General features: G+C 50.9%; 2 protein-coding genes and 1 pseudogene across 3 annotated transcripts in view; 2 read left to right on the top strand and 1 right to left on the bottom strand.

Moving 5' to 3' along the window:
* Positions 1 to 634, top strand: part of LOC114783551 (formin-like protein 3) — a 26,594-nt pseudogene extending 25,960 nt beyond the window's left edge.
* On the top strand, positions 348 to 9,305 carry LOC114783544 (low-density lipoprotein receptor-related protein 1-like). 2 transcript variants are annotated; one of them, XM_028969033.1, is made up of 23 exons: positions 348 to 365; positions 468 to 574; positions 652 to 784; positions 863 to 985; positions 1,055 to 1,177; positions 1,253 to 1,390; positions 1,514 to 1,651; positions 1,742 to 1,861; positions 2,435 to 2,730; positions 2,803 to 2,981; positions 3,063 to 3,169; positions 3,282 to 3,401; positions 3,851 to 4,027; positions 4,110 to 4,250; positions 4,497 to 4,664; positions 5,847 to 6,008; positions 6,109 to 6,280; positions 6,377 to 6,478; positions 6,561 to 6,631; positions 6,791 to 6,884; positions 6,966 to 7,004; positions 7,258 to 7,402; positions 7,976 to 9,305. In XM_028969033.1, the coding sequence occupies exons 3-23, from the start codon at positions 748 to 750 to the stop codon at positions 8,111 to 8,113; spliced, it is 2,790 nt and encodes a 929-aa protein (XP_028824866.1). In that variant the 5' UTR covers positions 348 to 365; positions 468 to 574; positions 652 to 747; the 3' UTR covers positions 8,114 to 9,305. The 2 variants fall into 2 exon arrangements, with proteins under 2 accessions (XP_028824866.1, XP_028824867.1); XM_028969034.1 differs by lacking the exon at positions 6,966 to 7,004.
* A 146-nt stretch (positions 9,306 to 9,451) lies between these two features.
* LOC114783543 (formin-like protein 3) overlaps positions 9,452 to 15,288 on the bottom strand; it is a 29,593-nt gene continuing 23,756 nt past the window's right edge. The window contains 9 exon segments of the mRNA XM_028969032.1: positions 9,452 to 10,580; positions 11,829 to 11,950; positions 12,727 to 12,850; positions 13,783 to 13,875; positions 14,259 to 14,360; positions 14,459 to 14,619; positions 14,694 to 14,823; positions 14,896 to 14,976; positions 15,058 to 15,126. Of these exon segments, the coding sequence (XP_028824865.1) occupies positions 11,859 to 11,950; positions 12,727 to 12,850; positions 13,783 to 13,875; positions 14,259 to 14,360; positions 14,459 to 14,619; positions 14,694 to 14,823; positions 14,896 to 14,976; positions 15,058 to 15,126 (852 nt within the window). The 3' untranslated portion in view covers positions 9,452 to 10,580; positions 11,829 to 11,858.

The following is a 15,288-nucleotide window of genomic DNA, read 5'->3' as shown; positions in this document are numbered from 1 at the left end:
TTTTTGAGAGAGAGAGAGAGAGAAGAGAGCGAGAGAGAATTGTGTGTGTGTGTGTTGGTGTGGTGTGAATGTGTGTGATGTGTGTGTTGTTATTTTTGTTTGTGTGTGTCGTGTGTGTGTCAGGAGCAGTAGGAGAGAGAAGAGAGGATAGGAGAGATTTGGTGTGTGTGTGTCATTGACTCATCTCACTCCCATCTTGTTTGTTTCATTTCACACTGACCGTTTGGCCTGAGGCAGAGGTAGGTCTCTCCTTCCACAAACCTCCAATCATAGCTCGCGGTCCACAGCCACCTGCCCCGCCCCTTCCCCTCCCTCCCCTCCCCCATTCCTTCTCATTCGTCTGTTCTCCTTCGCCCGAGTATGAGGTGTGGTCCCCCTGTCATTTTCTGTTAATATAATATTGTGACCGTGTATTTATTTGGCGTTTTTATTGACTTATTGCGTTATTGCCGGGTTCTTGTTGCCAGTGCCGAGGCAGTGTTCTGAGAGCGAGTTCGCCTGCACTAACGGCCGCTGCATCGCCGGCAGGTGGAAGTGTGACGGCGACCCCGACTGCGCCGACGGCTCAGATGAGGTGGGTACCTGCAGCGCCGCGAGCTTCATGGCTGCCGGGGGCCCGGTCCCTTTAACCTGAGTTTGCGTCCCTCGCAGCACGGATGCGATCTGAAGTGCGACAGCGATCAGTTCCAGTGTAAGAACGGCCACTGCATTCCCATTCGCTGGCGCTGCGATGCGGACGCGGACTGCATGGACGGCAGCGACGAGGACAAGTGTAACAGTACCGGTGAGTGTGTGTGTGTGTGTGTGTGTGTGTGTGTGTGTGTGTGTTTCAGCATGGTCACCTCCCTTCTGTCCCCTGCAGTGGCGAGGAACTGCCCTCTGGACGAGTTCCAGTGTAACAACACCCTCTGTAAACCGCTGTCCTGGAGGTGTGACGGGGAGGACGACTGCGGGGACAATTCCGACGAGAACCCGGACGAGTGCCGTGAGTGTTACATCGTCCCGTTCAGCCGACGGTTGCCGCAGCAACGTGAGCCGGGTCTCTCTGTCCCAGGGAAGTTCCAGTGTCCCCCTACCAGAAGCTTCCGCTGTCAGAACGACCGCGTTTGCCTGAAGCTGAGCAAGCACTGCGATGGAGTGGACAGCTGTGGGGACAATTCGGACGAGATGAACTGCGGTGAGACTCGTGTGTGTAATTGCGTGCTTTGTGCGTGAGGGTCCTGTGTGCTCATGTGTGCGCGCGCCTGCGCAGGCGCCGCTGACGCCCCGTGCGAGAAGGACATGTTCCGCTGCAGCAACAGGAAGTGCATCAGCGCCAGCCTGCGCTGCGACTTCTTCAACGACTGCGAGGACTACGGCTCCGACGAGGTCGGCTGCATGAAGGAGAAAGGTTTGTTTTCTACAAATTAACTTCGTCCCTACGTAAGGCTGCGTACGTGGAGTTCACGCGGGAAAGCGGGATGTGCGTGTTGTTGACTGCGTGTGTGTGTGTGTGTGTGTGTGTTGTGCGCAGACACGGCGGCGAACAGCTGTCGGAGTAACAAGACGGTGTGCGGCGACGGGGACGAGGCCCACTGCGTCACCAACCGCACCGATTCCTTCTGCTCGTGTAAGCCCGGCTTCCACGCCATCGGCTCCGGCATCTGCAACGGTAACGACCTCTGACCTGCCGGCCCGCCGCTCGCCGCCGCCGCCGCTTCTCATCGCCGCTCTCTCTCTCTCTCCCCCCCCCGCCCCGCAGACACGAACGAATGTCTGCAGTTCGGCGTCTGCTCGCATGTATGCAACAACACCAAGGGCTCGTACAAGTGCAGCTGCCACCAGCACTTCACCAAGATCCACGACACGTGCAAGGCTGACGGTGAGGACCTGGCCATTAATGTCACCGATAATAACTGTTTATACATCCGAATAATAAAAAAAAACATTCAGATACATGCTTATTACTGTTGAACTCAAAATGACGAAATGAAATGCAATTAAGCGTGAAATAAGTGCAAAATAAAATTTACATAATTACAGCACCCAGTAATTATTTCTGACACCCAGAATATGAACTTTAATTATGTTTTTATATCCTGTCATTAACAGGGTTTCCGTGGGTCCTGAAAAAGTCCTAAATTATATTTTCCAAATTTAAGTCCTTAAATGCAATAAAAAAATGACTAGTAGTCCTTAAATCCAGAGTTTAAAGGTTTTTAGCCTCCCTGCAAATGGAAAAATAAAACACGGCGCCCATGATGCCCGCGCAGGCGCCCCCTTGTGGCTCGCAGCAGTACAGTTAATACCTGTTAACGCTGAAAAAACCTAAAAAAAACATTATATATCAAGTAATCAGATAAAGATAAAATAAAAGTGTCTCACAGTGTCTGCCGAGAAGAAGTCTGGCCCTGGGTCTGCAGGTACCCGGCATTAAGCATTTTCCCCCCCCCAGGCAACAGCACCAACCGGCACGTCCTATACATCGCCGACGACAACGAGATCCGCAGCCTGGACCCCAGCATGCCCAACTGGGTGTACGAGCAGACGTTCCAGGGCGACGCCAATGTGCGCATCGATGCCATGGACGTACACGTTAAGACCAACCGCATCTTCTGGACCAACTGGCACACGGGCGGCATCTCGTCGTACGAGCTGCCTTCATCCACACCACCCTCGTCTTCCTCTGGCCCAGCGGCCAACTCGCACCGCGGCCGGCGCCAGAGCGAGGGCAGGCTGACCAAACTGCAGGTGGGCACCCCGCTGGGTGCGGGTTGCGCGACCTGTGACCTTTTTAACCAATCCGGGCTCTACCTTGTGCAGATCTCAGGTCTGAAGATGCCCAGGGGCATCGCGGTGGACTGGGTCGCCGGGAACCTGTACTGGACCGACTCGGGCCGGGACGTCATCGAGGTGGCACAGATCTCCGGCCAGCACCAGAAGACCCTGATCTCGGGCATGATCGATGAGCCGTACGCCATCGTGCTGGACCCGCTGAGGAGGTGCGCGGGGCGCGGCCCGCCGTATTTTTCCGCCGCTTTCGCCGTCGGGCGCGGCTGACTGTGCGTTACCGGTGTGTGCAGGAAGATGTACTGGGCAGACTGGGGCAACCACCCCAAGATCGAGACGGCAGCCATGGACGGGACGCTGAGGCAGACGCTGGTCCACGAGAACATCCAGTGGCCCACCGGTCAGCAAAAATGCCCGGTGCCGGCACAACCGATGCCACTAGTATCAACATACTGTGCCCGGGAGCTGGCCGTTTATTAATTCAGTGTGTGTGTGTGTGTGTGTGTGTGCAGGACTGGCGGTGGACTACTTCAACGAGCGCCTGTACTGGGCCGACGCCAAGCTCTCCGTGATCGGCAGCGTGCGGCTGGACGGCTCGGACCCGGTGCTCGCCGTCTCCGGCCTCAAGAACAGTTGAGTTGCCAGCATGCCCGACGTTGCGGAGCGGAATGGCAAATTCTGCCGCGTTCCTACAGTCGCTAAAGTCCCGGAAAAGTCGAGAGGTCCTGAAAGGTTCTGGAATACGAAATAAACATAGAAAGTTCTGGAAAAGACATTGAAATGTGACTCTTGCATGGACGTGTAATTAAGTGCGTTTGTCTACGTTCCTACTACGACGTGTAAAGCCAGCGCAGGTCTGCGGTATCTCTGCTGGCTTCACGTATCAGAACTTCTAAAAGAAAAGTACAGCGTATGATCTACGCCTGAACACGAGCGCCCCGTTTTACCCGGGCTCCAGTAAAACTGTGGTTATTTTGGTGAATTTTACTTTTGACGGTCATGAAAACTTGCCTTCGAATAATTGAGGGGACGTAGTTACGATGCATTTATTCTGCTCTCCCCGTGTCCATCGGACCTGCAGACCTCCTCCACCCGTTCAGCATCGACATCTTCGAGGACTACATCTACGGCGTGACCTACATCAACAACGTTGTCTTCAGGGTCAACAAGTTCGGAAAGGGACCAACAGAGAACCTGACGACCGGCATCAACCACGCCACTGACATCGTCCTGCACCACCGCTACAAGCAGCCTGAGAGTGAGTGTGTGTGTGAAATTGTGCCGTATTCAAAACCGAACATACCGTCTGAGTTTGTGTGTGTGTGTGTGTGTGTCTGCAGTGGCTAATCCGTGTGACAAGAAGAAGTGTGAGTGGCTCTGCCTCCTCAGCCCCACCGGCCCCGTGTGCACCTGCCCGAACGACCGTGTTTTCCACAACGGCACCTGCGTGGAGTTACCACCTGCCACACAGTCACCGTTTGGTGAGCGAAATACCCCACGACCACACACACACACACACACACACACACACACAATTTCTTTTCTGTGCCACGGTACACACAACCTGGGTAGCAGTGTCACCTCGATGGTGACACTGTGTGTTTCCTTACCTGCTAGGCCACCACCAACGTATGATTTAACGTCTGCATCCTTCTTGTGAGTGGGCTTTTTAACGGACTTTCTGTGTGTGTGTGTGTGTGTGTGTGTGTGTGTGTGTTTGCCTTCAGTTCCAGGCACCTGCAACATCCAGTGCCAGAACGGTGGCAGCTGCTTCCTGAACGAACTCAAGCAGCCGAAGTGCCGCTGCCAGCAGAGCTACAGTGGCGAGCGCTGTGAGGTCAACCAGTGCAGAGACTACTGCAAAAACGGGGGCATCTGCTCACCGTCTCCTACAGGTACACACACACACACACACACACACACACACCAGTCAGCGTAATATTGAGTAACCTAAGCAACCCTGACAAATCATGGACTCTTCTAGATCTCTGAAAGTATGTGCTGTGGTGTCCTGTATGGTGACTAAGACTAGGGCCGCGCCGATACCACTTTTTTGGGGTGGTAGTAGCCTAGCGGGTAACACACTCGCCATATGAACCAGAAGACCCGGGTTCGAATCCCACTTACTACCATTGTGTCCCTGAGCAAGATACTTAACCCTAAATTGCTCCAGGGAGACTGTCCCTGTAACTACTTATTGTAAGTCGCTCTGTATAAGGGCGTCTGGTAAATGCTGTAAATGTAAAATGTAATGTTTTTGGAAAACGAGTACGAGTACTTGCAATTCAGTACTCGCCGATACAGAGTACTTAATAAAAACATGATTTAAATTTTCAGGTAACAGCTTTAGGCATATAATTAAAAAAAAAATGGAATTAAGAACATTTATTTAAAATGAAAAGCATGTTGTATGCAACATATTATAGAATAAATCATTATAAAAAAAAAAAATGTAAACAGTGACAGTGAAACTCTCGTCCAGCCACCGGGAGTTTATGCTAATTAGCGACATGGGGCTAACGCCGCTTGTCCAAATATCCGTGTCAGTCGTGTAGCGGCGGCTTGGGACGTCATATCTGGACCTCCATTTCCTGTGTTATTGTCCTGGACACTTTCTCTCGTCTTGCAGGACTTTGCTGCAGTGTGGGTTTAGAAGAGCGGATAAACTCTGTATTTTAAATTTCTTGTGTTAAATGCGCTTTTCAGCCTCTGGACAATTTCGCTGAGCACAATTTGCAGTCCGACTTTGTTTTGTCGTCTTCATTCACTTTGAAATAGTTCCACACGGCTGACATGTCTCGCCTCGACCTTCTCCCCGCTCTGAGCTGGTGGGGCCCCTTACACGCCGCTCAAACACAGACATTTCTCAGACCGCGGTATCGGTCCCGGGTATCGGGGGACTTTTTTTTTTTAACGAGTACGAGTACTTTAGAAAATGCGGTGCACCCCTAACTAAGACACTCGCCTATGAACCGTCACGTGAGTGTCTCCAGGGGGACGGTCCCTGTCACCACCGCCGGCACGCACATTTGTTGCGTTTGGGCCGCTGTTGACCTCCGACCTCCCCGCACACGCAGGGGCGCCGACCTGCCGCTGTCTGACCGGCTTCACAGGCCCCACCTGCAGCCTGCACACGTGCAGGAACTACTGTCAGAACGGCGGGAACTGCACCGTCAACACGGGCAACCAGCCCACCTGCCGCTGCCCGCCCGACCACGTGGGAGACATGTGCCAATACAGTGAGTTCCGCCTCCCATGGTCCTCCGTGTGGCACTGTGGGCCGCCTGTGTGTGTGTGTGTGTGTGTGTGTGTGTGTGTGAGACCTCCTTTTCTGCGCAGGTAAATGTGAGAGTTTCTGTGAAAATGGTGGCACGTGCGTCCAGTTGACCAACGGCAGCCAGAAGTGCCGGTGCCCGCCGCGGTACCTCGGCGCTCAGTGCGAGGTGGAACACTGCACCTTCTGCGGCTCGGGAGACTGCCTGACCAGTCCTTCCGGAGAGTTCTCCTGCAGGTACGAGCCACCAGAGGCGGCGCCAGAGCCCAGGACCCCTGCCCTGCCGCGTACAGTCGCCCCCTGTTGGTGAACCTGGGCGTGTGTTGTGTGCAGGTGCCCCAATGGCCAGATCCAGCCCAGCTGCTACACCTGTGATGACTTCTGCTTCAACGGCCAGTGCACGGTGGACACGAGGACCCTGCTGCCACAGTGCAGGCACGACCATCTGACCGCCCGTCCTCCCCCGGCCCGTCTTATATATAAATATTCACCGTAATATTAACCGCCTGTGTTACAGATGTCCGCCGGGCTGGGACGGATTCCGCTGTCAACTAGTCTCCCCTGTCCAGCAGCCAGACAACCAAAGCCGTGAGTCCGGGGCTCTGATCACATGGGGCACATTCATAACTCCGAATGAAGTGTGTGTGTGTGTGTGTGTGTACGTGTGTGTGTGTACGTGTGTATACGCGTGTACCGTAACGTTTAGAGGTGAAGTAGCGCCTTGCTCCTGCTTCCTTGTGTCTGTAGATACGACCTCCATCGTCCTCCCCACCCTCCTGCTGCTTCTCCTGGCCCTGTTTGTGGTTGGCGCCATCCTGTGGTACAGGAGGAGAATGCGAGGGTGAGTTGGTCGGCGAGATCTTCGCCTCCTCGCTCTTTCTCTCGCCCTCCCCGAGATAACCGCGTCTCTCCTGTCCTTCAGGTCTGTAGGGTCAGGCAGGCCGGGCTCCAGATGCGCCTGGTAACCAGTTTAACAGCCTGCATCCTTCTCTTCTGCCCGAGTTTCCCTCTTGATGTCTGTGCATCTTGATGTCGGTGTTTTGTGTGTGTGTACAGGCCAGGTTCTCCCTATAGGACTGGTACAAATCGGCTCTATAGACCGAGAACTGTCCTGCATCGTTCCCGGTTCTGTAGACGTTCCTCCTGTGCTGTGAGCTGAGTGTGAGACACTGTCGCTTCGGACCCCTCATGGCTCTGTGTGTGTCCTCGTTCAGGGCCAAAGGCTTCCAGCACCAGAGGATGACCAACGGGGCCATGAACGTGGAGATTGGGAACCCGGCGTATAAAATATATGAGGGAGACCCTGACGACGACGCGGGAGAACTGCTGGACTCGGCCTTCGCACTGGACCCAGAAAAGGTGTGTGTAGACACACACACACACACACACACACCACCACCAGTACCCTTTTTCTACTGCTCTGGTTCCCATGCTGGTTCAACATTTTGGAACCAGTGCCATGAACCTCCACAGAAATAACATTGGGGTTGGTGCCCTAAATCGACCCCTAAACTTGGCGAGTGCGAGGACCCATGATGTCGCGAGCGTGATGTTGGTGGAGCGTTCCGCAGCTTCAGCCATTCTGGTAACATGGAGCGCTGAAGAAATGAAACGTCTTCCAGCTATATGGACGTCCACAGAAACTCGCCAAAAATGAAAAGGTGCCGTTGTAAAAGTGGGCGCGGTGGAGGTTACGATGTGACTGATTCGGGACTGGATTTGTTTGGTGGGCGTGGCCTGTGCTGTATTATCATGTGGCTCCAGCTGAGCACCAGCGTAGTGGAAACGAGGTACGAAACGTAAATGAAGCCACATTAAGGAAACCATTAGGGCGGCGATATGAATATTTACAGCTGCGATGAAAAAGGAATGAATTCCAAGTCTACCTCATGTTGATTTTTTTTTTTTTTTTTTTTTCTTCATCTCCGGCAGCCAACCAACTTCACCAACCCCGTCTACGCTACCCTCTACATGGGCGCCCACAACAGCCGCAGCTCGCTGGCCAGCACGGACGAGAAGAAGGAGCTGCTCTCCTCGGCGGACGACGACCTGGCCGACCCGTTAGCGTAGAGGCTAACTGCTAGCAGCCCTGTGCTGCTCCGCCCACTTTTTTAATTTTACCTTTTTTTTTTTATTTTTACCTTTTAATCCGAATAAAAAGCAACAAGTGAGGACATTGTACAAAATGTAAAAAAAATGCCAACAAAAAAGGGAAAAATAGAGATGAAGGACTACTTTTGTATGTGATTGCAGTATTATATTTTACTCTTTAAGAAACTTCTTCCAGGGAATAGAGGAGAGAACTTTTTTTTTTTTTTTTCTATACCTCCCCGCACTCTTAAATATTTTTTGTGCTCCCTTCTCTGCTGCCACCGTCCCGCATCCCGTAGAGCCACTACCTGTTTTTTTTTTTTTTTTGCTTTGCTTAAAGGCATTGAGTGTGTGTGTGTGTGTGTGTGTGTGTGTGTGTCACATATGAGGCTGAGTGAGGGTCTCACTGCAGAGCTACTGATGCTGGGTTTGTGTGTAGCGCCCCACTGTGGAGGGAAAAGGGGGTGCAGCAGTCTGTGTGTGAGAGAATGTCACTTATTTCTTCTGGATCCTTCTCGGTACGAAATCATTTACTACTTGCACAGATTTAAATATATATATATATTTACACAAAAAATATATATATATACACACATACTCATACCTATACAACCAGTACAAAAAAAGCCTCCGTATCTAAGAGATGAGGACAGATGGATGAAAATGTCAAATGAATTCCAGGATTGTATTGTTTTTAAAGCCTTGCTTTAGGAATGTTTCTCTCTCTCCCCCATCTCGCTCGGTGGGACTCGCCCAGCGGTGGCTTCGTCAAATCATGAGAGACTGTCGGAGAGGAAGAAAAGCCAAGATGATTATCAAGATTTTATGGATCTTGATTGTCAGAGACTTCTGAATAAGGCCGGGAAATGAGTCACTTTTACTTTTTTGGTTTTTGAAAGTGTCTTCTGTGCTTCCGTCTTGTTGCAAGTGCTTCTTGTCTAAGATCCTGCATCTTGGTGGGAACTGAGCTGCCTTAACCAGGCTTCCCATTTACGACACTAACACGTCTCTGCCTTGCTGCTAACGCCGTTACTCTGCCTGATCCATGGTCCGATGCTGCTTCTACTGGACGTCTCATCACGTCGGCCACGTCGTAAATGCATGTAACTGGACTGCGGTGTGTCCCACTCATCAGAGGCTGTCCAGCGCTGTTATGTGGCTCGTTTTTTTTTTTTTTTTTTTTTTTTGGATAAAATAAATTAGTACAATCGTTTTACATTCCAAAAAAAAACTTTTAGATAAACCTCATACTGCCTCTTTTGTCTTTTTTTTTTTTTTTTTTTCACATCGTCACAAGCAGCAGCAGGAACTTATTCATCCAATTTATTCATTTTATTTAATTGCGAATGAGATTGAAATGAAGTCATTGTTGAGATCAGAATCGTACATTATATTTTTTTTACAAATAATAAGAAAAATAATAATAATTCACACTTTTTTTTTTTTTTTTTAATTCTTATACTGACATACAAGAACTTGATTCCCTCCCACAGGTTTAGTGTTGCAGTTTGAAGTAGTGTCAGATCCCTTTACTCCTAGGGTTCAGGCCTTGTCCCGTGAGTTCTTACACACTTATCAGCGAGCTTGGATAAAAGCAGGAGAACCTTTTTGAGCACTTTAGGAACAGATGGATCAGAATATTAGTACTCGCTCTGGTTTGAGTTGTGGATGGGGTCCCTGAAGATAAAAATTCATGATCTTCCCACTCCGCCATGCGAGGAGTTCATATTTGGTCCATTTCACTGGAAATTTCCACACTAAAATTCCCAAAAGTAACTTCGGCTAACATGCTGACCACCCAAATGCATTATTTTTATCATTTTAAAACCTCGCGTATTTACAGCATAATTCATGTTATGACACAAAGTGCATGAACATTTTACACATGGTCCAGGGTTTAAGATTTAAAAAGTAGTAATAATAATAATAATAATACTGTCATAAAAAGAAGGCACTTCTTAAAAAAGACGTAGAAAAGGATTTGGTCTGATAAGCTTAGAGCATAAAACAAGAAAGAATAAGACTATTTTACAAGGAGGAGGATTCTTTAGATAGTCCCTCTCATGAGCCTCAGTCTTGCTCAGATTGCACAATAGGAGGAAATGTCTGTTCTCTTCAGGCATTCCGGGCCAACAGGGACCCTCGACGTTCCGCATCCAGTCCTGCGCCGGTATGCTATAAAGCCCGGTGGCCTTGGGGGTTGCGCTTGTGTTCGGCTCCGGATCCTTTAATAAATAAGAGCCCCCCCCCCTAAATGGTATTGGTTCAGTCCCGTCCTCTTATTCAGTCAGTTTACGAAGGAGCAGGAAGGTGCCACCTCGGGAGCAGACAGGGTGAGGGGTGGGCGGGGTGAGTGAGGAGGAGCGGGGTGAGCAGGGTTTTTAGGGTCGCTTCCACCCGTTCCGGATCACAGCGTCAGCTCGCAGGAAGGGCTGGCTTCGGAGATCTGTGAGCGGGCAACGGAGAGACGAGTTAGAACCACGGGTTACTGGGTGTTCACACAAACGTCTAACTACACTTATTTCTGCCCCGCTTGTGTAGTTCCAGTTTCATAACCACAATAAGCAGCAGCTGGAGAACTAGGAGCCAAAAGCGGCGCAATCCTGGTTCAGAAACTATAATCCACACCAGGTTTTTCATTCAACCAAAGCTGGTTGACTCAAAATCCTGGTCTGGATTTGGACCTGTATCTTTGGCTGAAAGTGCTACTACCTTGGTCCTCTGTGGAGCTGGAAGACATACATGGAGACCTGCATGCTGGGCACTGGATGTGGTAAGGCTGGCGAACAAGTCCATGTCAGGTTTTTACGTGCTCCTGTTCTCCTCGACTAGGTGTTGAGTAGGTGTTGCAACTGAACGTGAGCGAGGGCACGAGAACAACCAATCAGCAGTAAATGAAGTGGGATCCAGGAGCTGTGGTTTACAAATCCTGTTCCGACCCTGACATGGACCTGGTGGCCACGCTGGACGTGGCAAACATCACAGACGTGTTAGCGTTACATGGAGGAGCAGCGCATAGCGAAACGGACATGCATGCAGCAGATGAGACTTTCCTGAGCTTGACCTTTGAACTGTTCTCCTTTACGAAGAGACCCAGAGTTTCGCCAGCAAGGACACCGGCTGCGTTTTTAAAAGCCGCCGCTGTCGGCGAGGACGCTTGCAGAAGCAGCCGGCTGATGCCGTGGCTTACGCGGACAGGTACGTGGGGTCAGAGGTGACCCTTCTTACCCGGGATTTAGAGAGCGGCCACGTTTACGCAGGCCAGTCCTCTGCTCTGCTGGAGAGGTAGAATAGAAAGTTACGAAGGAGCAGAGCGCAAACCTCTGTTCACTTCTCACACATCTCAGACCTTCTGCTCAAATGTCAGCAAGGTCCCACATTGGAAAAAAGCCATTTGAAGAATGAACCAATCAGAACAGGCTGCTGGTAGCTCATTTGCATAATGTATAAAGATGGCCTCTGGTGTGTAAAAATCTGCAATGTGGGACCTTTACATTCTTGCAAGGATGTAGTCCGGTAGAAAACCAGGTTTTTTGTCCAGGTTTGGAGGAAGGAAGTACGTAGATTAGGAAGTGAAATTAAAACACGCTTCCTGGCCTGCGTTAAAAGGAACCAGGGGGTTAGTCGGGGTCGGGTGTGGAGCGATGGACATGCGGGGCCGAGTGGACGTGCGGAGCGGCGGTACGGACACAACCTGAGCATTAAGTGTGGGCGGGGTTTGGGGCTAGCAGTTGGACTCGTCGCACAGGTTGGTTTCGCAGAAGAACCGCGAGCCCCGCTTGGCTGTGCGGGCGGTGAAGGGCACGCTCTTCAACACTGAAGGAAGGGGGCATTAGAGACACCAGTTCACCACAAACACAGGTTATTACAGCAAATTCTACAGCATGGAGCATCGAGAAAAAGGCTGCCGATGTCACAAGAATATTAACATGTTAATACGATCATCCGAAAACAATTCACATTGTCCTGCTTCATTCATAATGTCAATCATTTTCTAACAAAATGGCATTTGCATTTACTGCATTTACCAGAGCGACTTACAATCAGTAGTTACAGGGACAGTCCCCACCCTGGAGACACTCAGGGTTAAGTGTCCTGCTCAGGGACACGATGGTAGTAAGTGGGATTTGAACCTGGGTCTTCTGGTTCATAGACAAGGGTCTTACCCACTAGGCCACCACCACCCTTATATACCCTTATATGACATGTTCTCATTTTAGTATATCCCTCCACCAGGAAAAATAGATCTATATCTTCATCTATAATCATTCCGTCTGGTACGTAAAACTTCAAGAGAGGCGAGAGGTCACAGCCCCTCTCACCCCTGATTTGCGGCGCCTAAATAAGCAGGACAGACATCGATTTCATTAAGGGGACGTTAATATTTCACACGGGACGTTAATGTGGGTAACTTCCTGTTCCTGCTACGGATATTTTCTAGCTTTCGCTCGCCGAACCCTGAGTGGTGAAGTGGACGTGCGGCCAGTCCGTCCTGGACTGGACCTGCCCGGCGCCCGGCGGGCAGCTGACCACGTAGCAGAAGGTGCACTGCTCTCGGCTGCAGCGGCGCACCACCACGGCGGCCGTCCCACCTGTGATGATGTCCTCGATGGTGCCGTCCTTGCCCTCGTAGACGGGCCGGTGGTCCTTGGCCTGGCGCCTGCGGAGCTCGGCGATGAGTTCCTGCTGCTGCTGCCGCTTCTTCTGCGCCTGAACCTGTGCGGTGAGGAGACAAGAGAACAACGTCACACCAGAACTCAGCGATCAGCATCTACACAACTTCATGGAAGGACCATGACCAGCTGGAACAGGATGGACATTCGCAGAGATGGTACTAGTTGCAAGTCTGCTAACGAATGGAGGTACCATTACTACCATGCTGTCTCTGAGCGAGACACTTAACCCCGAGTGTCTCCGGGGGGGGGGCGGTCCCTGTAAGTACTGATTGTAAATCGCTCTGCATAATAAATACCGTAAATGTAAATATATCAGACGCCCTTATCCAGAGCGCCTTAGTGGGCAGTGGGGGCCTAGTGGTTAAGGAAGCGGCCCCGTAATCAGAAGGTTGCCGCTTCGACTCCTAATCTGCCAAGGTGCCACTGAGTAAAGCACCGTCCCCACACACTGCTCCCCGGGCGCCTGTCATGGCTGCACACTGCTCACCAAGGGTGATGGGTTAAATACAGAGGACTCATTTTATGGGCCAGTGGTGGCCTAGTGGTTGAAGCGGCCCCGTAATCAGAAGGTTGCCGGTTCGAATCCCGATCCGCCCGAGGTGCCACACTGCTCACTCAGGGTGATGGGTTAAATGCAGAGGGCAAATTTCACTGTGTGCACCTAGTGGGTAACACACTCGCCTATGAACCAGAAGACCCAGGTTCAAACCCCACTTACTACCATCGTGTCCCTGAGCAGGACACTTAACCCTGAGTGTCTCCAGGGGGGGACTACTGACTGTAAGTCGCTCTGGATAAGGACGCCTGGTAAGTGCTGTAAATGTACTGGTAGTCAGTGGGGTTTGAACCTGGGTGGGTGGTTATTGGTGGATGGATGAATACTTATTTATTTAAGCGTACGCACGCAAGAAATGCGTTCACACATAAAGCATGAATCCGCGAAACGGAAAGAGAAGTCTTCTCCTGACGTACCTTGGGGTCCTGCTGCTTGGCCTCCTGGGCGAGAAGCTTCTCTCGCGCCGCCTCTTCCTGTTTCTTCCTCTGCTCGTTCTCCTCCACAGCGTCCTGCAGGGAGAAACGCAACCTGTCAGCAACACACACACTTCCTACCAGAGACAGGAACCCCATGAAATCTCTCATCATCTTCCTGACAATAAACACACGCTCTAAAAACACACTGGGCCTTTGGAGGCCCGTTTCCGAGTGAAGGCCCATAAATCCAACATGAGAACAATCTGAGGAAAAGGTTGGTTGGGTGGAGCTCTGCTGGGTCAGTGTGGAGGACCGACCAGCTGGGTCTTCCTGTTTTGGATGCCTCTGTTCTCTCATCCAGGGGCAGAGTGGAAGAAGCTGGCCAGATCTGTTCCCCCTCTCTGCTGGGGGCTTTCCAGAAGAACACGCCTTTTCTATAGTTAGAAAGTACAAGACCTTTCGTGAGGTCTTATCACCTTGTAGGCCTTGATGAAGCGTACAAACACCGGGAAGAAGACGGAAGGTGGAGTCGTCCTCACGGTTTCACCAAAGTAGTTCACCACATTGCTGAAGGCCTCCTAAAAAAAATTAGAAGCACGGTTAGATCAGAGGTTGTTTTTTTCTGTTCTCCTGGAGGCGCTAGGTGGTGCCAGGCTGGCAGGGTGAGATGAAGCACCTCGGCAGTCTTGGCGTCTTTCTGCAGCTTGTCCAGCTGGGCGTCGCTGGTGTGGAGGAAGCCCTTGAGCACCGAGTGATCATGGAGGCTACACTCCCTCCTGATCAGCTCCATACCTTTCCCCAGCTCCTTCACGTCCAGCAGCACATTCTCCAACGACACTGAACACACACAGACACACACCTTCTATCCACACTTCCTGCATTCCAACGTGGTGTTCCTCGTGAAAATCTACCTGCAGCAGCTTTGTCCACGAAGTGCAGCTCGTTGTAGAAGGTGGCCAGTTCAGGATACTTCTCCTTCACCACCAGGGCGATGTAGTGCAGCAGCGTCATCTTCCGGTCAGTGGACTTCGTGTCCAGCAGCTGCAGGAAGGAGAAGACGCTCATTAGCTGTCCGAAGTCCGGCGGCCTCCTGGTCCTTCAGCCACGACGTACCAGGTCCAGGCTCTGGAGTTTGAATCCATACACGGAGCCTCTCTTGCTGCTGTTCATGTAGTTTCCCAGAGCCAGAATGATCTTGGGCAAAAGAACACGTGACGTTAATAACACAGAACAACTTTGTTTATTACAGGTATGTGGTTTTAAAAAATGTAATACCTCAAGCATCCTTTTTAACTTTGGAGAAGACTTCACTGATGCTGAAGCCGCAATGATGCCGTTCAGTTGCTGGACAACGGAATGGAAATGAAGAAACTGTTTAACTATAATCAACAATGATCATTAACAAAAAAATTACTTAATATTTTTGCAAACGAATGATCTACTTTTTCTAAAGATGCAACGGTATGCACGTATATACGGCTCTGGTCTGGGGTTGATCTAAAATAT

Source organism: Denticeps clupeoides, unplaced genomic scaffold (genome assembly GCF_900700375.1).
Source record: "Denticeps clupeoides unplaced genomic scaffold, fDenClu1.1, whole genome shotgun sequence".
NCBI classification, from domain to species: domain Eukaryota; kingdom Metazoa; phylum Chordata; class Actinopteri; order Clupeiformes; family Denticipitidae; genus Denticeps; species Denticeps clupeoides.
This window is presented reverse-complemented; position numbering and strand designations above follow the sequence as displayed.

What these genes read in the sequence shown, in the direction of transcription:
- LOC114783544 (XM_028969033.1), top strand. Translation starts at nt 748, where the DNA reads ATGGACGGCAGCGACGAGGACAAGTGTAACAGTACCG. An exon ending in CGGCTCCGGCATCTGCAACG is followed by an intron (nt 1,652 to 1,741) that starts GTAACGACCTCT and finishes CCCGCCCCGCAG; the next exon opens with ACACGAACGAATGTCTGCAG. An exon ending in CGACACGTGCAAGGCTGACG is followed by an intron (nt 1,862 to 2,434) that starts GTGAGGACCTGG and finishes TCCCCCCCCCAG; the next exon opens with GCAACAGCACCAACCGGCAC.